Raw genomic sequence first — 23,661 nt, 5'->3', positions numbered from 1 at the left:
GAGCGGAGGCTGTTACCACCCTCCCACCACTGACAGACAACTGGCTCAGCAGTGCATCAGTACAGAGCCAGGTGTGAGTCAATGTATTGAAGGGTGACTGAAACCGTGCCGGCCACATCTCTATGACTGAAAGCCGGAGGCTGCCGGAAGGAGGATAGTTAATTTCTTCCCTGCAGTGGGGCTTTCAGTGCAGCGGCCGAGCAGCTTTAGAACGCTATTAACCTGCAGGTTAACCCCATATCTGCAGGTTAACAGTACTTAATGACATAACAAGTTCCCTTTAACCCCTTTCTGATATCAGACATAATAATCCGTCCATGTGCCCTGGGCCTACCTGACCAAGAACGGGTGCACGGGTGATCGCCGCCAGGCGTCAGCTGACTCTGACAGCTGACACCTGGCACTAAGTGCCAGGAGCAGTCATAGACCACTCCCGCCATTTTAACCCCCCGAACACGATCGCAGCATTACGGAAGCTGGAGAGGGATGACAGCCCCTCTGCCTTTAGATCTTAGACCCAGCAGTGTAACGCGGGGTCCCTATCGTTGACATGGTGACCCGATGTCGTCATGACATCCGGGTCACCAGACCTAGCAAACTTGCTGATCATGCCCTATGCATGATGAGCAAGTTTGTCTGTCACTGCAGAGCTGACAGTTTATGCAGCATGGGAATCCTGCTTCTTCTCCATGCTGTAGAAGCAATCAGCATGCAAAAAATAATAGTCCCATATTGGGACAAAGTAAAAAAAATTATAATTGTAAAAATATGTAAAACAAAAAATCAAAAATAATAATAAAAAAATTAAAAGATATTGTATCTCTAAATAAATATTTGAATGAAAAAAAAATCCAAAACAATAAAAGTACACATATTTGGTGTCACCGCGTCCGCATGACCTGACCTATAAAACTGTCCCACTAATTAACCCCTATACTGAACACCATAAAAAAATGAATAAAAAAACAAGGCAAAAAACAATGCTTTATCATCATACCGCCAAACAAAAAGTGGAATGAAACCCGATCAAAAAGACAGATAGAAATAAACATGGAGCTGCTGAAAACATAATTTTGTCCTGCAAAAATCAAACCATCATACAGCTCCATCAGCGGAAAAATAAAGTTATAGCTCTCACAATAAAGCCATGCAAAAATAATTATTTTTTCTCTAAAAGAGTTTTTATTGTATAAAAGCGCCAAAGCATAAAAAAACAATATAAATGAGGTATCACTGTAATCGTACTGACCTGAAAAATAAAACTACCTTATCAATTTTACCACACACGGAAAATGGAACGGCATAAACCTCCACCCCAAAAGAAATTCCTGAATTTCTGTTTTTTGTTTGTTCTGCCTCCCAAAAATCGGAATATAAAGCAATCAAAAAATGTCATGTGATCAAAAATGGTACAAATAAAAACGTCAACTTGTCCCGCAAAAAAAAAGACCTCGCATGACTCTGTGGGCCAAAATATGGAAAAATTATAGCCCTCAAAATCTGGTGCTACAAAAAAATATTTTTTGCAATAAAAAGCGTCGTTTAAGTGTGTGACTACTGCTAAACATAAAAACCCGATATAAATCTGGTATCACTGTAATCACACCGACCAGAAGAATAAAGTCGCCTAATCACTTATACCGCACGAGGAACGGCGTAAAAAATAAAACCAATTCTTCACATGCTGTTGATTTTTTCATTCTGCCTCCCAAAGATCGAAGTAAGGCTTGGCACACATTTATCCTGCGCTCTGTGTTGAGCTCTTACACTGGGGTTTCCGAGTAAATCTCTGAAATACGTGATTCAGATGGACCCTCTGGCAGAAGTTTCCCTATAATGAGGCAGATGGAAGCACTGTAAACGCCGTCTGACCTGTGATCGGGCAGTGTCCGTCTTTTTAGGATTGCATAAAAGTGCTGTTAGCCACAGTTTTTTGTGCACTTCTGAAAAGGACACCGCTGAACAGAGGCCAGATGAAGTCCAGAGTAACTCTGCTGTGTAATTATAGTGAATGGCTCCCTCAGGGGTTTCATCTGAATCACATCACTTGGAGATTTAGATGGAAACCTCAAAGTAAGTGCTCAGCGTAGGGTGCCGGATAAATGTGATCCCAAACATTATGTAAAATGTTCTCAATAAAATCTTCAACTCTATCCACAAAAAAAGCAAGTCCTCACTCAGCTCTGTCATCTGTTAATGGAAATATAGGGATCTTCCATGTTACTGGTAGCACAAACGCTCTGGAAAAACAAAATGGCTCCTCACCCACCAAAAGAAATTCAGCAAATTCTCCGCTCCCAAATCCAAATGCCACCTCCCTTCTGAGCCCCACAGTGTACATAAACCACATATAGCGTCCACATTTGGCATTTCTGAAGCATTGAGAGCCCGCCTAACTTACAGGTGCATGTCTCCAGAAGCATGAGCTGGGCATAACGTACTGGTGACTGCAACGTACTGGTTACTACAGCGTACTGGCCACTACAACGGCAGTTTGCACTTTTCACTCGGCAACATTCATTGCTGCTTGTTTCTGGAAAATACCCATGGAGTCAAAATCGTCACTACACCTGTACATAAATTCCCCAAGGGGTATAGTTTCCCAAATGGAGTCACTTGAGGGGGATTCTGCTCTTCTAGCTATTAGGGGCTCTGTATATGGAGTCCACAAAGTCTTCCAGGAAAATCTGCACTCCAGGAGGCAAATAACGCTCCTCTCCTTCCGAGTCTCTCCTTATGGCTAGGTGGTACCGTACAGCCACAAGTTTTATTCTCATGTGGGACTAGGTATCCCTTTCTGTCTTGATCTCTAACAATGTTTTTAAGAGGATTTGAATAAAGATAAAGTTTTTTACAATCAGGAAGATGTGCTGGATTATCATGGATTAATTTTGCATGCGGGCTTGAACGCTATTCCATGCACCTTCGTGGATAACTGCACCTGCTGTGGACAATTCAAGGGTGAGCTGATGAACTTTTCCTCATACTTTACAGCCACATATGGCATATTGCCACATTCAGTAGAAATTGTGGGACACATTTTGGTGTCATTATTACCCACTTCTTGTGTGAAAATGTAAAATCTTTGGCTAAAACAAAATTTTGGTGGTACAAATGTAGTTATTTTGTCTTCACTGCCCAATGGTACAGTATAAAATTCTGTGACACAAATGTGGTGACAATGTAATAGTATGCAGGTACTGAGGGTGTCACCACGGAACAGACAGACCAACAGTTGAGGGGTTTATTAACAGGAATCAGGTTCTCGCGGGGAGGAAGCAGTAGAATATAACTAACAATAAAACAGTGCAAAAATATGGGAATCGAACAAAGTAACAGAAGTAAGCAGAAATTCTTGAGAAAAAAACACTTATCAGTCTGATGAGGACTTACTTGAAGGGTCGTCTTCTTCTCTTGCTGCACTTGTCCCTCCATGTTCGTGTAACTTCCAGCCTCAAGGCCTGGGGTTGCTGGGCTCCTCTTGAACTTGTTACTGCAACAGACTCACTTTTACTCATCCCACACTCTAATTAACTAAATCCAGGAAGTGCCTCAACTATAACTGTCCTGGCCACTCCTACTTGGAAATCTCCTACTTCTTATCATAACTTTATCTTATATCCTAATCTACAGTGCCCCCCCCCCTTCACTAAACTGTATATTACCCATTACTATTACTAAACCTTACTCTAACACTGTATCTTCCTATCTCTATCTCTAGTCCATAAAGATACATAGCTTACATAGTACACCAACATCATAACATTATTTAGCAAATTAGTACACAATAAAACAATACCACATAACACATAACTCTGCACATAAAAAGTACCCGCTTTATTGGGAAGGAACGTGAAGGGATGCAGGGCATAACTTAGCCCCCCAACACATCCCTTACACTTAGGCACATGCGCAGTCCTGGTGTCTTAAAGGGATAGCGTGCATCAGCCAATGGCTGGGGAACACTTACTATTTAAGGAACCTCCACCCTGTGGGAGGTGCCTGTGCAATGTTTATTCCTAACAATCTTGTTAGTTCTCAGGACCCAGTGTTGGTATTCCTTTATATCTGCCTATCAGCCATGCATGCCCGCCTGCCTGTCTATCAGCCATGCCTGCCTGCCTTTCTATCAACCGGACCAGTCTGCTTGTCTATCAACCTGTCCAGCCTGCACCTGACAGTGCCCCTCTTTACATCAGCTGGTCCCATCTGCACCCGTGGTTCCTGTGTTCTCACAGCCCCTGCCTGTATCTACTGGACCTTTCATCAGGCTGCCCCAGCTACCTGTTCCTAGAGGGTCTGCTGCCATCTACCCAAGGTCAGCCCTGGAGTAGCACTTGGTTCACCTCCTTTGTCTCTTCTTGGATCACAGTATCGTATGCAACTGTGTATCTGAGGTCGAATTGGGTGAGGCTCCTAGTTACACCCCTCCAGTCTTACTTTGGGTCCTGACACATTGGTTCCACCACTCAGTCCGTTTCACGACCTTACTAATGTGCCCCAGCCTGGCTGACCCTGTATTCTTTCACACTGATCTCCAGGTCTGGCTAACACTGCAACCTTCTTACACTCTTCCAGATTAGGTGCCCTTATTTGCCTGCTATGAGGAACTGTCACCTCTGTAGGATTGCTTGTTGAATAACTTGATCCTTTGCGAATCTGTTGCTTCCACACACACCCAGTGCAAAAGATTCTCCTTTGTGGGTGTACTTCCTTATCTGTATCTCAGTACTAACTAACTTCAAACCAGGAACTGCCACACTGGTCCCTAATACTCTTCCCCAACTATGGGCCGGTTTTACAGTTAACACTGTTACCCCTAACTAAGAGGAACTGCAGACCCCAGGAGGATAAAGACATGCGATACAATATATTTTGCACACATTAAAACAACTGGTGTCTTCAGGGGGTGATAGCCATCTTCCCAACCCTTTCAAGCACATACATAGAGCGTAGTATGGGTTCATTAGAAATTATAGATTTATGAATTTAGACGGGATATGTGGGATCAAGTCTCCTGAACTGCACACATTATAGAGGTCTTTGGAGGGATCTTTAAAGGTCTCAGGGGAAAGTACGAAAAAAAACTTTCTCGTTGGAAATGTTTAGTTACTTTTTCACCACTAATACAGGTGCATGCTCCAAAATAAACTACCTTATATACTCGAATATAAGCCGACCCGAGTATAAGCCGAGACCCCTAATTTTGCCACAAAAAACTGTGAAAACTTATTGTCTCGAGTATAAGCCTTTGGTGGGAAATGCAGCAGCTACCGGTAAATTTCAAAAATAAAAATAAATACCAATAAAAGTAAAATTAATTGAAACATCAGTAGGTTAAATGTTTTTGAATATACATATTGAATCAGGAGCCCCATATAATGTTCCATACAGTTCATGATGGGCCCCATAAGATGCTCCATACAAAGTACGCCCCATATAATGCTCCATAAAGTTCATGATGGGCCCCATAAGATGCTCCATACAAAAAATATGCCCCATATAATGCTGCATAAAAGATTAATGATGGCCCCATAAGATGCTCCATACAATAATATGCCCCATATGCTGCGCCATAAAGGTTGATAGCCACATAAGTTGTTCCATAGAATAATATGCCCCATAAAATGCTGCACAAAGGTTAATAATGGCCCATTAAGATGCTCCATAGCATAATATGCCCCATTTGCTGCTCCATAAAGGTTGATGGCCCCATAAGATGCTCCATAGAATAATATGCCCCGTATATTGCCCCATACAGGTTGATGGCTCCATAAGATGCTCCATAGATTAATATGCCCCGTATACTGTGTTAGGGTTGGCGGAACGCACCGAATATATTTATTAAATGAGATAGGTGCGTTCTTAACCCTGGATCCACCATGCAGGAAAGAACCTGCTGCTAAACAAGGCGGCGAAGCAAATTAGTACAAACGAACTCTGTTACTTCATAGCCCATAGTAAAGAGAACGCTGTGCCCTGTTAAGCTCACAGGGGACACAGCTACTGTGTAGAGCCGACAGTGGTCATGCAGTCCAACCAACATGCAGCTCCTCTCCGGTAGCTATTAGCCAGCCCTGAATTCAGACATACACTCCTCGCAGGAGGTGCCAGCATTCTAGGGGCTTATTTCAGCCGGGTCCCTGACTGCATACACGACCACACTGGCGCTGAGCTCATACATATTTGATACTAGAGCATGGCTGTGCAGTCATGCGCACCTCTTATAGCTGCAGCAAGTACAGGACCTTCCTAGAAGGACCAATGAGAGGCTGCCACAGATGTTGAACACCTTCAGGACCTTCCTAGAGGACCAATAGGATTTGCTGCAGTACCTGAGCATGTGACCCTTGATCTCCAATGAAAGATCTTACCCTGGGCATGCTCAGAAGGGGAAAAGTAGGACTTAGTCCCAAAGACTTCTGCTCGCTGCTGACCAGTACTAGCTACAATGGCAGAAGCTGGAAGGACAGCAGTAACCCTTCGCACAGTGTCAGACTGAGCATGACGCTGGGACCGACGCCTCCGTTCAGCAGGCTCCACTGCGGCAGGAGAAGAATGGAAGACCGCAGCGGAGATGGCTCGAGATTCCCCCTGTGCAGAGGCAGGAACTCGACCCCTATCATGCTGCTCCATAAAGATTGAAGGCCCCATAAGATGCTCCATAGTATAATGTACCCCGTATGCTGCCCCATAAAGATTGATGGCCCCATAAGATGCTCCATAGAATAATATGCCCCGTATGCAGCTTCATAAAGATTGATGGCCCCATATGATGCTCCATAGTATAATATGCCCCGTATGCTGCTCCATAAAGGTTGCTGGTCCCATAAGATGCTCCATAGAATATTACGCCCCGTATGCTGCTGCTGCGATAAAAAAAAGACATACTCAACTGGCAAGCGGGGACACCGGCGCGATATGGGGGGCCAGGTGCCGGAGTCGCCGCTGGATCAGGCCCCCGGCACTTGTGATATTCACCTGTCCCCGTTCCACTGCTGCGCGCCGCTGTGTCTTCTGGGTCTCTGCAGTGACTGTTCAGGCAGAGGGCGTGCACTAAACAGGTCATCGCGCCCCCTGACCTGAACGTCACAGCGCGGCGGTGAAATCGGGACAGGTGAATATCGCATGGCTCACCCTCTCCCGTTATACTTACCCTCCTGGCGTGGTCTCTGCACTTCTCTGCTTTGTTCCGGGGCCTGCAGCTCCTTCCAGTGCTGAGCGGTCACGTGGCACCGCTCATTAAAGTAATGAATATGCGCTCCACACCTATGGAAGTGGAGTTGCATTCATATTCATTACTTTAATGAGCGGTACCAAGTGGCCGCTGAACACAGGAACAAGCTGCCAGCACCAAAGGCCATCGGAGAAGCAGAGACCGTGCCAGGACAGGGTGAGTATGATGTGACAGCTGCCACTCCTGCCGCTCCCCCTCCCCCGCCGACCCCCTGGGACAATAATTCGAGAATAAGCTGGGAGGGGCACTTTCAGCCTAAAAAAAATGGCCTGAAAATCTCGGCTTATACTTGAGTATATACGGAATATTTGAATAAACTATACTGTGTTTTCTACTCTGCCTTCCAATTAACTGGTAACTTTAGAAGTATAATATTGCAAATCCAATAAACTATTAACATAGAACATTTTAGATAGGACATAATTTTGAATAATGTTATCATACTCCTAGAACAAAGAAAGCTAAAATGAAAGATCCATGTTATAAACTCAGATGTACAGCACTCGACTATCTCTGAACTCCCATAGGGATTTAATGAATGAATGAATGCTTGGCTTCTGCCACATTTAGACTTACCTTTTCAGAGCCCTGTTCTTGGGATTGGTGGAAGTACCATTGGTCAGGTTCCCCAAAGATCAGGAAGGTATTTCCTATCTTATTGATAGGACACAACTTCCAAACTCATCACAAATCCTTTAAGTTACAAATGAAATTAATAATTTAATGTCTCACTTCACTGATGAGAGTATTGTACTTACTTTCATAACGCATGTCAAATTGGTTGTTAAATTCTTTTGAAATTTTAACTAAATCTCCTTCCACAATGCCCTGTGACATGCATTTATGCCACCGTGATTGTGCATGGCCCGTGGTTATACCTATGGGATCATCCATGAGTGGTGGAGGAGTTCAGTCAATTGCAATCACTGCTTCAACAACGATTTCTTCAGCTCCCTGTGTTTAAAGGGGTTGTCCACTAGTAGGACAACCTCTTAAACTAAATGTTCTGCCCCAATAAAATAATAAATCCTATACTCTCCTCCCACGTCGGCCCAGTTCCAGCACTGTCAGCACTTGTGGTCCTGGGTCTGTGATTCGGTGGAATTACATGTGATGCCCGGAGCCCAATCAGCCCTGGCGTCCCAGAGGATGAGCTGCAGCCTTGACTTCCTCCTCATGTTCAGTTCATAAAAAGGCGGAGACGGTGATGCCAGCGCTGATTGGGCGTTGGAGTAAAATGTCACAACACCGCATCGCAGCCAGGGGGAGAGCGAGTGCCAACACCACGGGAACAGCTCAGGCACAGGAGGGGAGTATAGGCTTTGTTATTTTATTTTAGTTTTAGAAGGGGGTTGTCCTAGTAGTGGACAACCCCAATAAGCATGACATAGGCCTAATAACAGCCCCAGACCTGTCCTTAGACAATCCCTTTAAGGGCAACCTTAAGTTTACCATAGTTTAGGCCTCATTCACACATCAATATTTTTGCATCAGTGTTTGTATGCCAAAGCCATGAGTGGAACTTACAGAGTAAAACTATAATTGAAAGACTATAATTGAAAGATTGACACCAGTTCTGTGTTTTGGAGACACTCTTGGTTCTGGCATACTAATACTGATGAAGTACTGATGATGTAAAAATACTAATGTTTGAATGAGGCCTTATAGCCAGTATGGATGAAGCACATAAAAACCATGTGTAGTTTTCCTGCACAGCACATTCTGCCACTACGTGAAAACCAATGGGTAAATAATTAATTCAATAGTGATAATATACTAATTTGATTTAAATAATATAAAAAAATTGTAAACTCTATACAGTCCCCCCCCCAAACTGCCCATCTTTATACCACTCTCAACACACTGCATCTCACCATACTGTCCCCCACATTCTCTTTCTACAATCTGTCCCCCGCATGGTGACTCTCTCTATACTTTCTGCAAACATTGCCCCCTCTTCATACTGTCCCCCCCACACACACACAGCTCCTCTCCATTCTGTCCCTCATACAATGCATCCTCTTCATACTGTCCCCCAAACACTACCTTCTCTTCATACTGTCCTTCCACCACACTGCTCTCTCTGACATTTCTCCCCTCTCTGACAACACGTCCCCCATATTGTCCCCCCATATAGCCCCTTCACACTAAACACTCCTCCCCCATCTGCAATAACAGTCTTCTTTATCTTCAGTTCCTATTCCGTGCTTACCTTATCATTGCTTTTAGGGCTTTTGGTCCTCAGCACCAAGATAAAGTGACATCATAATGCCGCTGCACGTAGGCACGTTTGGGTTCGGGCTAGATGAGCTCTCATTCCCTGCCTCTGCAGTGCTAACACCGCTCTTGTGTTTGATTGCATTTGCATGAGGAAGAAGTGAACAGAATTGAATACAAACAGCAAGAAACAGCATTCTAACTGTTCTCTGAGTGCTCCTCTGTGTGTTTGAGTATTGGCTGAGATGGCTGTTGACTACAAACATCAGGAAACAGTGTTTTCCCTGTCTTCAGAGATGGCTTTTAGTGTAAGCGAAATCCAGTTCTAGTTGTTGACTGTGACAATCTACAGAATGCTCAATTATATTCTAGCTCAGTGTTCCCCAACTCCGGTCCTCAAGAGCCACCAACAGGTCATGTTTTCAGGATTTCCTTAGTATCGCACAGGTGATGGAATTATTGCCTGTGCAGGTGATGCAATTATCACCTGTGCAATACTAAGGAAATACTGAAAACATGACCTGTTGGTGGCTCTTGAGGACCGGTGTGTTTAGGAACACTGTTCTAGCTGGTAATTGTGTTTAAACTCAGAGTGACCTGCTCTAGTCTGTATTTTCCCATTAAGTAATGAATTTCATCATGACTTACCTGTGTTTTCTTTTTGCACCTCTTATTCCGTCAGGTAAAGTGTTAGATAACATTGTATATATTGACTTGAGAATAATATTAAACATTAAGGCATCAGCCTTTGATCCTCCTTGCTAATACGACAAGTATCATGATCATCAGATTTCATCTGTCTTATGTTTCACAATGATATCACACTTTCTTCCTTATGATGTTTGTTTGGTTAGTATTGAATGTACAACTAAACTATTCTGTATAAATGGACAAAATCCCCAGTGTCTCTATACAGTACACACTGAAGACGTACTTTGCTGGTAGGATGGACATGAGGACTATATTGCCACTTCTGGTGATTGGAGTCACAATTTGCTTTGGTGAGTGTCAAAGATTTACACTGTCAGTTCGAACAATATTTTACCAAATCAAAATCAAGATCAGTAGAATATACATAATGCATTTTATTTTAATGTATGTATTGACTTAAAATGTCCTTTTTCAACAAAAGTGAATGTTAAATGAAAGACGACATGGTAGGCATTAACCTGCATTGTATAGCGAATTCCTTAGACATTCTGTACAGCAATCTGTACAAATGAATGTCTTCTTTAAGCTTAATAATTTTGATTGGGAAAATTTTACATAAATGTTATTTGCAGCACCCGGTGGTGAAGGACTCTACACATTGTATGGAGCTGTGCAGTGCAGCTCCATACAATGTTTACATCCAGCCACCACCATGACTAATAACAGCTGATTACTGGGACTGCTAGGTGTTGGGTGATATGAATGACCATTCCTAAGCATGTTAACCCCTGATGAAGCATTTTGCGTGAAACGTCTGTTGTTTGCGGTAAGCATCTGGACACCTTGCTCCTGCTTACTGGCTGACTTCTTTCTTTCTTTCTTTCTCTGTTTATTCTTAATCTTTGGTCTTGTGACTCTCTTATGATATTTATTACTATCATATATTGACCATATTTTTATGATTCTACAAGCCAGTGAGCGACGTCTTGAGCCAAAATATGTGTTGCTTCACATACATGGTGTGTTCTCTTGTGACTGATTACTTTATGTGCAGGAGTTTGTGATGCCTGAGTGGTCTTCTAAGAGAGGTGACATGTTTGGAACAGGTTTTAATGTATCTTCTAGGATCTCTTCACGAAAATAAATAAGGAAATATATTATATTAAATTCTAAAATTATACTAATTGAACATAATTGGTTCTAGATGCTGCAACATCAATTTACATAATTAGAAATGGAGATGGAGACGCCAAACAAGACTCTGCTGCAATGCCCAGCTGCTTGCAGAAAGCCATGGTAAATATATGCAAACGTATATATTAAAATATGTCCTTTACTCTGGCATATACAGTATGCTGCATTAGATTATCTTTTTTTAAAAATGATGGTATATATGATAGAAATTATTTTCTTCTTTTTAGGTAGAAGATGGGACAGCTGTTGATGGCGTGATAATATTCCTGTGTTCATTTATGAAGTACAAGGTACATTATTACAGCAGTGAATTTTACCGGTCTAAGGGCTTCTATGGTGCTAAAGATGGGTTCTCATCATTATAAGTAATTACTTACACTTGTATCACCTTTGGTTCAGTTTATATTTGACTTATAAGATCTACTATGTGAACACAGCGTCTTTTAGACTTCAGCGCAGCCACTGAGTTTTCCCAATTGAAGTCGCTTTAGGAAAACACTGGGAATCGGTTTCCTGAAGTGGTTTCGCGGGCGTCTTTTACTGTATACTGGAAATAGAAGACACCCAAAGATTGAACATGTCACTTCTTTCAACTACTTCAGGATTTCCGAACCCCCTGAAGCAGTAAAAGGAAGTGACATAAGATGGAACAAGTACACAGAAGTGTCGTTTTGTGGAGTTTTGTGAAGCGTAATCTGCCAAAAAAAATGTCTGCTCATAGCCTAAAACTGGTTTCACTTATTAGTTTATTTGGAAACCCCCCAAATAATGATTCAATTTTTTTTACATTACTTTTTTTGGCAGATCTATTTTCCACACCACAAAACCCCAAAGAAAGTGAAGACATGTTTTACTTTGATCCGTGTTGCGGATCAAAGTTATCAACGAAAGTCAATGACTATGTGAAAAAATAATGGACAGCACACGGAAGTCATCCTTTCGTTGTCTGTTATTACTATACTACTAGCTATTGAACCCGTTCTACGCCCGGGTGGCGAGCATTTATATTGGTGTATGGTCTCCATCCTGGTATGTGCTGCTCCATCCTGCGCCCCCATCCTGTCATGTGCTGCTCCATCCTGCGTCCCCATCCTGTCATGTGCTGCACCCATCCTGCGTCCCCATCCTGTCATGTGCTGCTCCCATCCTGTGTCCCCATCCTGTCATGTGCTGCTCCCATCCTGCGCCCCCATTCTGACATGTGCTGCTCCCATCCTGCGCCCCCATTCTGACATGTGCTGCACCCATCCTGCGCCTCCATTCTGACATGTGCTGCACCCATCCTGCGCCTCCATTCTGACATGTGCTGCACTCATCCTGCGCCTCCATTCTGTCATTTGCTGCTCTCATCCTGCGCCCCCATCCTGTCATGTGCTGCTCCCATCCTGCGCTCCCATTCTGTCATGTGCTGCTTCCATCCTGCGCCCCCATTCTGTCATGTGCTGCTGCCATCCTGGGCCCCCGTTCTGTCATGTGCTGCTCCCATCCTGCACTCCCGTTCTGTCATGTGCTGCTCCCATCCTGTGCCCCCGTTCTGTCATGTGCTGCCCTATTCTGTCATGTGCTGCTCCCATCCTGCGCCCCCATTCTGACATGTGCTGCACCCATCCTGCGCCTCCATTCTGACATGTGCTGCACCCATCCTGCGCCTCCATTCTGTCATTTGCTGCTCCCATCCTGTGCCCCCGTTCTGTCATGTGCTGCTTCCATCCTGCGCCCCCATTCTGTCATGTGCTGCTGCCATCCTGTGCCCCCGTTCTGTCATGTGCTGCTTCCATCCTGCGCCCCCGTTCTGTCATGTGCTGCTCCCATCCTGCGCCCCCGTTCTGTCATGTGCTGCTCCCATCCTGCGCCCCCGTTCTGTCATGTGCTGCTCCCATCCTGCGCCCCCGTTCTGTCATGTGCTGCTCCCATCCATATGCCCCATACGCTGCTCCATAAAGGTTTATGGCCCCCATAAAATGCTCCATAGTATATGCCCTGTACACTGCTCCATAAAGGTTGATGGCCCCCATAAGATGCTCCATAGTATATGCCCCCGTACACTGCTCCATAAAGGTTTATGGCCCCCATAAGATGCTCCATAGTGTATGCCCCGTACGCTGTTCCATAATGGTTTATGGCCCCCATAAGATGCTCCATGGTATATGCCCCGTACACTGCTCCATTATGGTTTATGGCCCCATAAGATGCTCCATAGTATATGCCCCCGTACACTGCTCCATAAAGGTTTATGGCCCCATAAGATGCTCCATTATGGTTTATGGCCCCATAAGATGCTCCATTATGGTTTATGGCCCCATAAGATGCTCCATTGTATATGCCCCGTATGCTGCTGCAATATATATATATATATATATATATAAAAAACATGCTCACCTATCGCCGCTGTGCGCCGAGTGCTGGGGGGCCTGAGCAGGCGGGGACACCGGCGTGCTGTGGGGGGGTCAGGTGCTGGTATCGCCGCCAGCTCAGGCCCCCCAGCACTTACTATATTCACCTGGCCCCGTTCCACCGCTGCGCGCCGCCATCTTCCCGGTCCTCTGGCTGTGACTGGTCAGTCAGAGGGCGGCGCCGGCGCGCATTAAGTGCGTCATCACGCCCTCTGAACTGAAGGTCACAGGCCGAGGACCGGGAAGATGGCGGCGCGCAGCGGTGGAACGGGGCCAGGTGAATATAGCCGATACTCACCCTCCTGGCGGTCCCTGACTCTCCGGTGGAGATCGCGGTGTGCGTTCAGTGTTAACGCATACCGCGATCTCCTGGGAGCGTCACTCTGTGAGGCCCAGACTGCGCCGGCACTTGCGCAGTCTATAAAGGCTTCGGACAGAGTGACGCTCCCAGCGTTATATTATAGATTTAATGGGTGAAACAAGCTAAGAATTTTTATTTACATACGTGAACACAGATTCAAGATGGATCATAAAAACCTGACACACAGACCAAAAATGGGTCTAGCCCATGTAAAAAAAATCATGGACCGTTTTTTACAAATGAGAAAAAAAAAAAAAGAAAAGATATCTGAAACTGGTCTGCCTCTCCAAATAGATGTCGTACTCACCTTATTCTTAGGAAAAACATATCCTTGCAACGTGATAACATTATAAAATGGAAATATTCCTTTAATTCCAGGGTTGTTTACTATGCAGAAGTAATATTTGTATAGCTAATTCATGCAATACACTTGTTTATAGGATATGAGAAACAAAGAAGAACTCATGGAAGCAATTCAACATCTTGTGGTAGATACATTTCAATATTGCTGTTATCAACATTATTGTCATCTTCATTATCTCGGGTACCTAAATCAGTTTTATGCATGGGCACCCATTGTTCTGTATTGTATTTACAGTTGTGCTCAAAAGTTTTCATACCCTGGCAGAATTTCTGCTTTCTTGGCCTTTTTTTCAGAGAATATGGAATGATTTCACCAGTGGCGTAACTACAAAGTTATGGGCCCCGGTTCGAACTTTCAAATGGCCTCCCCCCGCCCCACCATGCCAAAATATTTTCCACCCAAATTCACATTTTCCCTATTAATTTTGCACACTATAGCTTTATTGCAAAGTTGTATAGTGTGACCTCAGTTACATAACTATCCAGTGCCCCATCCTGGCATATATTTGTCCCCCGTACTGCCATTGTTATGTAATGTATAAAAGAAAATAAACCATTATACTCATCAGGGGCTAACATAGAAGTCATGGGGATCCATATAAGAAGTATAATGCACCCCCATAGTACTCCTTATAGTATAATACACTCCACATAGTCCCCCATATAGTATTGTACACTCCTCAGTCTTCCATATAGTATAATACACTCCTCCGTATATTAAAATACTCTCCTCATAGTGCTCCATATAGCATAATACACTCTTCATAGTGCTCCATATAGTATAATACACTCCTCAGTCCTCCATTTAGTATTATACACTCCACATAGTCCTCCATATATTAAAATACACTGCTCAGTCCTCCATATAGTATAATATACTGCTCATAGTGCTCCATATAGTATAATGCACCCCTCATAGTCCTCCATATAGTATAATACACTCCTCAGTCCTCCATTTAGTATTATACACTCATAGTCCTCCATATATTAAAACACACTGCTCAGTCCTCCATATAGTATAATACACTCCTCATAGTGCTCCATATAGTATAATGCACCGCCATGGTCATCCATGTTGTACAATTCACTTCCCATAGTATGATGCACCATAGTTCTTCATATAGTATAATATATTCCCCATAGTCCTCGATTCAGTATAATGCAGCCCACATATAGTATAATACAGTCACCCCACAGAGTATACTGCAGCCCTGCCATACAATACAATGTAACCCCCATAGAATATAATGCAGCCCCCCTCATAGTGTAATGCAGCCCCTCCATACAGGGGCAGTGAGAAAGACATGAGCAAATGGTGACTAGGGGGCAGGGGACAAGGACACAAGGTGGGTAGGGGAGACAGGCACAAGGGTAACATAGGGGGGCTAGGGAGCAAGGAAGACAGGCACAAGGGGACACATGGGGGCTAGGAGGCAGGGAAGAAGGTTACAAGTGGACTAATGGGCAAGGGAGACTGACACAAGGGGACAAGGGAGACTGGCACAAGGGGACACACAGGGACTAGTTGGCCAGGGAGACTGACAAGGGCACACACAGGGACTAGTGGACAAGGCAGATTGACACAAGGGGCACACGGGGACTAGTTGGCCAGGGAGACTGACAAGGGGACACACGGGGACTAATGGGCAAGGGTGACTGGCACACGGGGACAAGGGACACAAGCAGCATAAGGGGACAAGGGAGACAGGCACAAGGGGATACACAGGGACTAGTGGGCAAGGGACACTGACACAAGGCTACACACGGGGACAAGGGATAGAAGCACAAGGGGACTTATAGGGACTAGGAGGAAGGGGAGAAGTGTTATGATCTGGTGGCCTAGGAGCAGCATGAGACGGACTCTGGAGAAGGTGGTCCCTGTACTGACCGCAAACCCTGAACCTAGCAGCGCAACTAGAAGTAGCCGTGGGGGGTACCTAACACTCCTTAGACCCCACGGCACAGCCTAATATCTAACTTCCCCTAAAGACAGAAACAGGAAACCTATCTTGCCTCAGAGAAAATCCCCAAAGGATAGATAGCCCCCCACAAATATTGACTGTGAGAGGAGAGGGAAATAACATACGCAGATATGAAATCAGATTTTAGCATAGGAGGCCATACTAGCTAAAAAGAAAGAATAGAACAGAGTACTTTGCGGTCAGTATAAAAACACTAGAAAATATCCACCACAGAAAATACGAATCACCACATCTGACTAAAGACATGGGGGGTATATCTGCATCTCCAGAGACACAGCTTGGCTGCAAAAAATCCTTCACAGACAAAGCTGGACAAGACAAAAGCATGAATATGCACAGAACTATAAGGTCCACAGCAGGTGGACAGCAAAAACAAAGCCAGGACTTATCTTTGAAGAAAAGCACAGCAAACTGGAGAGACCAGCAGGGAAGTGAATCCTCCAAAAACAATGGACAACTGGCAGGGACTAAAGAGTCCTGCAAAGCTATATACCCCAGTCAGTTTTGCAATTAGTAGATACACCTGTCCAATCCTGCAGTCCAGGCACAACTGCATTATGCTCTACAACCACCGGAGGGAGCCCAAAAGCTGAATTCACAACAGAGAAGGGCACAATGGGACACACGGGGACTATGGTGCAAGGGAGACAGGCACAAGAGGACACAAGGGGACTCCGAGGGCAGAGTAGATAGGGACGCAAAGGCTGCAAGGGGACAGAGGAAGACGGGGGGAGACTTGGGAGGAGGGAAGAAGGGGGCACAGGGATTACAAGGACAGGGTAGATGGAGAACACACGGTGAGAAAGGGGTCAGGGGATACTTGAGAGCAGGGCAGACGAATGACACGGGGACAAGGGGCAGGGAATGCATGGGGGGTGCAGGAGGACTCAGGGCATGGGAGATGAGGAGCATTGGGAGACCAGGGGAGGAGGAACAATGTGTGTACGGGGGGCCCGGAGGAGCACAATGACCTGAACCTGGGGACCTACTAGTACATGGGGCATGGGACAGCAGGGAGGAAACGGGGCTGGTGTCACAGGGGGCCAGGGACGCTGGGGGCCGAGACGGCAACACACGGGCAGCAGACACACCTCACTTCCGCCGGTCCCATACACCTCCATGTTCATCCCCGGATCCTCCATATGGCTGAGCCGCTGCGGCATCCCCCTCCTGGGTGGCTTGGTCCACGTGCCCCCCACTAGCTCCGGAACCGCCTGTTCCCGGTCCCAGCAGCCGCCACAGGCTTTGCCAATATGGCGGCCACCATCATCTGTGCAGATGCTGCACTGCCTGGGCCCCGCACACAGCGGGTGCGCGATGAAGTGATGTCATCACGCACCCGCAGTGTCAGAGGCAGAGGGGAATGATGGGAGAGGGAGCATCAGCTGACGCTCTCTCCTCCATCAATGCTTTGAACTGTACCGGCATCATAAACGCCGGTATAGTTCACTGTGGCGGCTGCGACGGGGGGAGTCGGGTGCCTCTGACCTGTCGGGCCCCTGACTTGCCAGATTGTGGTAGTCACCCCCCTGCCTCACACACACTACAGATATCACACACACACACACACACACACACACACATACTTCAGATATCACACACACACACACACTACAGATGTCACATACACACTACAGATATCACACACACACACACACACACACTACAGATATCACACACACACACACACACACACTACAGATATCACACACACACTACAGATATCACACACACACTACAGATACCACACACAAACACACACACTACAGATATCACACACACACACACACTACAGATATCACACACACACACTACATATATAACACACGCACTACAGATATCACACACACACACACACACTACATATATAACATACATACTATAGATATCACACACAAACACACCAGCTCATACACACATCTCACACTCCTCTCTGGTAAAGGGGAGGCTGATATTAACCTGCAGCTCCTCAGCTTCTCCTGCTTGCACACCGCTGTCATGTCCCGCACCTCCCCCACTCTCCCCTTCAGTCCCGGGGCTCAGAGCAGAAGACGCTGTCACAGTCTCACAGTGCTGACTGGAGCTGCTTCCAAGTTCCTCTCACATACCCCGGCTCCCCCCTCCCCCTAGATATGCCTCGGACTGTTGGCGTGCGGGAGGGATCTCCTGCACTGCAACATGGTGTCGGCCGGTGCCTCTGACCTGCCGGGCGGCGGGCCCCTGACCTGCTGGGTCCCGTTGCAGTGGCATCCGCTGCGACCGCGGTAGTTATGCCACTGGATAACACCAAAACTTTTTCTCCACTCATGGTTAGTTGTTGGGTGAAGGCATTTATTGTCAAAATACTGTGTTTCTTATTTTTAAATCATAATGACAACCCAAAACATCCAAATGACCCTGATCAAAAATTCACATACCCTGGTGATTTTGGATTGTGAATCATGGGGAAAGCAGAAGAATTGTCAACGGATCTACAGGAAAAGGTAGTTGAACTGTTTAAAACAGGAAAGGGGTACTAAAAGATATCCAAGGAATTGATAATGCCAGTCAGCAGCGTTCAAACTGTGATTAACAAATGGAAAATCGGGGGCTCTGTAAACACAAAACCATGGTCAGGTAGACCAAAAAAAATGTTGTCCCGCCAGGAAAATTGTTCAGGATGCAAAGAAAAATCCACAAATAATATCAGCTCAAATACAAGACTCTTTGAAAACCATCTCAGTCTCCTGACCTCAATATCATTGAGACACTCTATGGAGATCTCAAGCTTGCAGTTCATGCTAGACAGCCCAGGAAATTTACAGGAACTGGAGGCTTTTTTCCAAGAAGAGTGGCAGCTTTACCATCTGAGAAAATAAAGAACCTCATCCACAACTACCACAAAAGACTTCAAGCTGTCATTGATGTTAGAGGGGGCAATGCACGGTATTGAGAAATGGGGTATGTGAACTTTTGATCAGGGTCATTTGGATGCTTTGGGTTGTCAATATGATTTAAAAAGACAAAACACAGTAGTTTAACAATAAATCGCTTCACCCAGCCACTAACCATGAGTTGGGAAAAAGTTTTGGTGTTATCATTCCTATTCTCTGAAAAAAGGCAAAGAAAGCAAAAATTCTGCCTGGGTATGTAAACTTTTGAGCACAACTGTATATGCCATCACCTTCAGCAAATGTGTAATTATTGTATTTAATGTATTTAATTATTGCGATATATATATTGGATATATTGCACTAAAAATTATATGCGAGTTCTGCCTAAAGACATTTTTGCTTGCAGGTTACAAAAATTTAGGAATTAAAGCTCTTATGTCAATTAGAGTAAATGTTGTAATGGTTGATTGATCAAGGTGTTTTTTGCTAAAATTCTGACATAAAACACCTAGAAATGTCTCAAAGTGTTCTGAATTTTGACCATTTTACACCCCCCGCCTGACTACGGTATTTTATGATAACATCCCTGACTGAAGTAACACACAATTAGTCAAGGCTGATGTACGAGACGTCAGTCTTGGTGAACCAGGCCTGTAGTTCTCCAACAGCTGCGGAGCCACAGGTTGCAGTCTACTGATGCAGATGCAAAGGTTTAATCTGTTTGGTACCATTGACCCATAGATTTTCTTTTGCCCTGTGCTTGCAGTAGAAGATAAACTGGACATTTCTGTCTCTTAGTTTGAACAATTAGTAGTGATTTAACAGGAATATGTCAGCAGAATTTCACTCTTTATGTGCAAATGTTGCTCCTTCAAAGGTAAGTCCAGCAATACCTTTACATGGCCAGTCCATTTCTTCATTACTGGAGAAATCAAAGTTTGAATTGATATACAAATGAGAATGTAGATTTGAAGCCTCTGTCACTCCAGCTCTACTTTGCACACCCAGCGATGTCTCCTCCTGCTTCACTGACAGCCTCTATATTGTCTGGCTTCAGGCAAAGGAGCTGTCAGTCAAACAGGAGGAGGCAGCGATGGGAAGGGAATATAGTTGGAGTGATAGAGGCTTTATATCTACAATAGTTCTTTAATCTCAAGTGCACATCCATTCCAATGCAGATTTTTCAATAAAGGAGAATTGAACTGGCCATCTTAAGGTATTGCTGGACTTGTTTTTGATAGCGCAACATTCACATATAAATAGTTTAGGGAGTGTGAAATCCTGTTGACAGTTTCCTGAGCAACACTATTAAACTGGAACATATACATATTGAGCATAACGATGAAACAGTGGTATATAATTAATCTTTACTCTCTGATTTAGGATGTCACTGGCTGCAGCGTCAAAGATATTTTTGGATCAGAAGCAAGTCTGGTAAGACATTTGTTATTTATACTATACTATTTAGAGGAACTTTCACTTGTCAGTATTATGTACTGTATGTATGTTTATTTGAAACTGTTACATTTCATAAAAAATGGGGCTATATTTGTTTGAATATATAACAATCTATCAAAAAAACATTCCTGTTAGGATTATGTGTCAATTATCGAGGGTCACGCAATACAGATTTGTTGTAAAGCAAACTTGTCATCAGGATTTTGCTAAGTAAACTACAGACATTGTCAGGTTGGCACTGTTACACTGATTAAAATGATACCTGGGTTCAAGAAATACGTGTTGTCAGTAGCGTAACTACCGGGGAGGCAAAGCCCCAGGCCCTGCGCTCTGAGGAGGCCCACCCGGAGCTTGGCTACTGTAACTGTATCAGCGTGCACATCGTGCCGATACAGTTACATTCTGTGACAGAGCAGGGAGAATCGATCTCCCTGCACTACCACCCAGCCGCTATGAGGTCCCTAAGCATGTGGGTGGGGGCCGGTGCCAATAGTGGGCCCTCACCGCCCATCATCACAGGTTCAACTGTTTTGGCTGGATGCCGATACAGCTGACCGCATTGATGAGAGAGCGTTACGCTCCCTCTGCCATCATCCCCCTCTCAGCATCTGATGCAGACACTGACAGTGGGCGCGATGACGCCACTACCCGGTGCCCGCTGTCAGGAGATGTGCGGGAGCTCAGAGCAGAAGAGGAACCAGGAGGAAGAGAGGTGAGTATTGTATTTATTTTTTTTATGGAGGTGCATCATACTATAGAGGCTTGATGGGCTGCCTTATCTTAAAGTCTGCCTATGGGTGGCTGCATTATACTATAGAGTCTGCCTATGGGGGGGCTGCCTTATATTAGAGTCTGCCTGGTGTGCACTATATTAAAGTCTGCCTATGGGGGGCTGTCTTATATTAGATTCTGCCTGGTGTGCATTATATTAAAGTCTGCCTATGGGGGGCTGCATTATATTAGAGTCTGCCTATGGGGGGCTGCCTTATATTAGAGTTTTCCTGGGGCTGCATTATATTAGAGTTTGCCTATGGGGAGCTGCCTTATATTACAGTCTACCTGGGAGTGCATTAAATTATAGTCTGCCTATGGGGGCTGCCTTATATTACAGCCTGCCTATGGGGTGGCTGCTTTATATTACAGTCTGCCTATGGGGGATTGCATTTTATTACAGTCTGCCTATGGGGGCTGCCATACATTACATTCTACTTATGGGGGGCTGCATTATACTATAGAGTCTGCTAATGGGGGGCTGCATTATACTGTAGATTCTGCCTATGGGGGGCTGTATTATACTATATAGCATCTGCCTATGGGGTCCTGCATTATACAATATAGACTTTGCCTTTGGGGGGTGCATTTTACTATATCGAGGACTATCTGGTGCATTATACTATATGGAGGCTATCTAGGGGGCCATCATACAGTGTGGAGATTACAGTGATGGGGCCATCATACAATGTTGGAGCCATCAAACAGTTTGGGGGATACTAAGGGGTCAGTATATATACAGTGAGGGAGCATTATACTGTGTATAAGAGAGCATCATACTGTATAGGGGAGCTGTACAGGGGGAGACTCGGGACACTTATTGTTATAGGGGAACTCAGGTTACTGTGTCTGTCAAAGGGGCACACAGGGCACTATTATTTTCTAGGGGACAAAATGTGGGCACTGTTTTCTATGGCACTTGCACCCGGCATTACTATATTCTAGAGAGTTGCTTTAGAATTTAAAGGGCACAGAGAATAGATGGTGACAGTGCTGAAAATATGAGACATGAAATGTGTCTTTCTTTTAATCTCTGCAGCAGAGTCCCTGGCTGTAAGAAGTTGTCATGTCGGTCTGGGCCAGATGGAAAAGACGGCAAAAGTGAATGATTCCATCAGAAAGAACGTCAGTGCTAAGTCACCATCTATAACTGTGCAATAATCACTTATATATTCTGCAGGACTGGTATTTACCACTGACCATATGGCGGTAATATCCATGTTGGTCTTTATATAGAGATTATTTACAGTAACGGTGCGGTCATCTCCTACATCCACTATTAGGGTGGGTCACTCAGTTGTAATCAAGGTTACCTGGTTAGGGCCCCACTCAGAAGTTTTGCCCCCCCGAACCAAAACCCTAGCTACACCTCTGCGTGTTGTGGTTGTTGTTTAATCTTTGCAGTTTTGAGCTAATGAGATTCTCATGCTTCAGGGCAGCCTGTGGGCAAAGCTTTATCAGTGACCTTGCGTGGTTAATATTGTGGGCTTTTAAAAAAAAATGTAACGCCAACGAAATGGCACTGGCAGAGGCACATTCACAGTAGCATCTCTCGCTTGCCGATAGATGCCACTGCGCCTGAGCCGCCACAATTTTGCTGTAGCCAAAGTTTATTTTGATCCAACAAAATGGTGCCTACACTTGCACAGTAGCATCTATCAGAAAACTATGCTCTCAATTTGCGCAAGTGCCACCCACCAGTGGGAGGGGCTTGCAAAGATTAAGAGCATTGCTTACAGATAGATGCTACTGCAAATGCCCCGCCTGGACCATTTTGATGGCGTTAAATTTATTTTTGAAAAACCACAACATTAACTGCACAAGTTCAGTATTTACAATAAGAGGCAGGTCACTGAAGGTTCAACAAACAAAGATTAAACAACAACCACAAGATGGATTTCTTGAACCCTGGTATCATTTTAATCAATGTAACAACGCCAACCTGACAATGCCTGTAGTTTACTTAGCAAAATCCTGATGAGAGGTTCGATTTAATAAGGATCCTCTGACAATACGTCAGAACTACATTCGAATAGACATCTTGTGATTCTTTCCCTAGTAATATGAATGTGATGTATGACACACAGTACCTAGACTGATAATGATATTATTACAGAAAGATATGTACAAGAATATATTACCTTGGCAATATCTCAAATAT

At 44.7% G+C, this 23,661-nt stretch overlaps 1 protein-coding gene across 1 annotated transcript in view; it reads left to right on the top strand.

The window, feature by feature from the left end:
• The first annotated feature begins 10,370 nt into the window (after positions 1-10,370).
• The window catches only part of LOC138674023 (uncharacterized), a 61,964-nt gene continuing 48,673 nt past the window's right edge, over positions 10,371-23,661 (top strand). Inside the window, exons 1-5 of the mRNA XM_069762001.1 lie at positions 10,371-10,455; positions 11,310-11,401; positions 11,527-11,589; positions 14,494-14,541; positions 20,655-20,705. Coding sequence (XP_069618102.1) covers positions 10,401-10,455; positions 11,310-11,401; positions 11,527-11,589; positions 14,494-14,541; positions 20,655-20,705 — 309 coding nt within the window. The 5' untranslated portion in view covers positions 10,371-10,400. The remainder of the gene's footprint in view (positions 10,456-11,309; positions 11,402-11,526; positions 11,590-14,493; positions 14,542-20,654; positions 20,706-23,661) is intronic.

The sequence above is a fragment of the Ranitomeya imitator genome, chromosome 4 (assembly GCF_032444005.1).
Source record: "Ranitomeya imitator isolate aRanImi1 chromosome 4, aRanImi1.pri, whole genome shotgun sequence".
Lineage (NCBI taxonomy): Eukaryota > Metazoa > Chordata > Amphibia > Anura > Dendrobatidae > Ranitomeya > Ranitomeya imitator.
The sequence above is the reverse complement of the archived record's forward strand: the minus strand, read 5'-3'. Positions and strand labels throughout refer to the sequence as shown.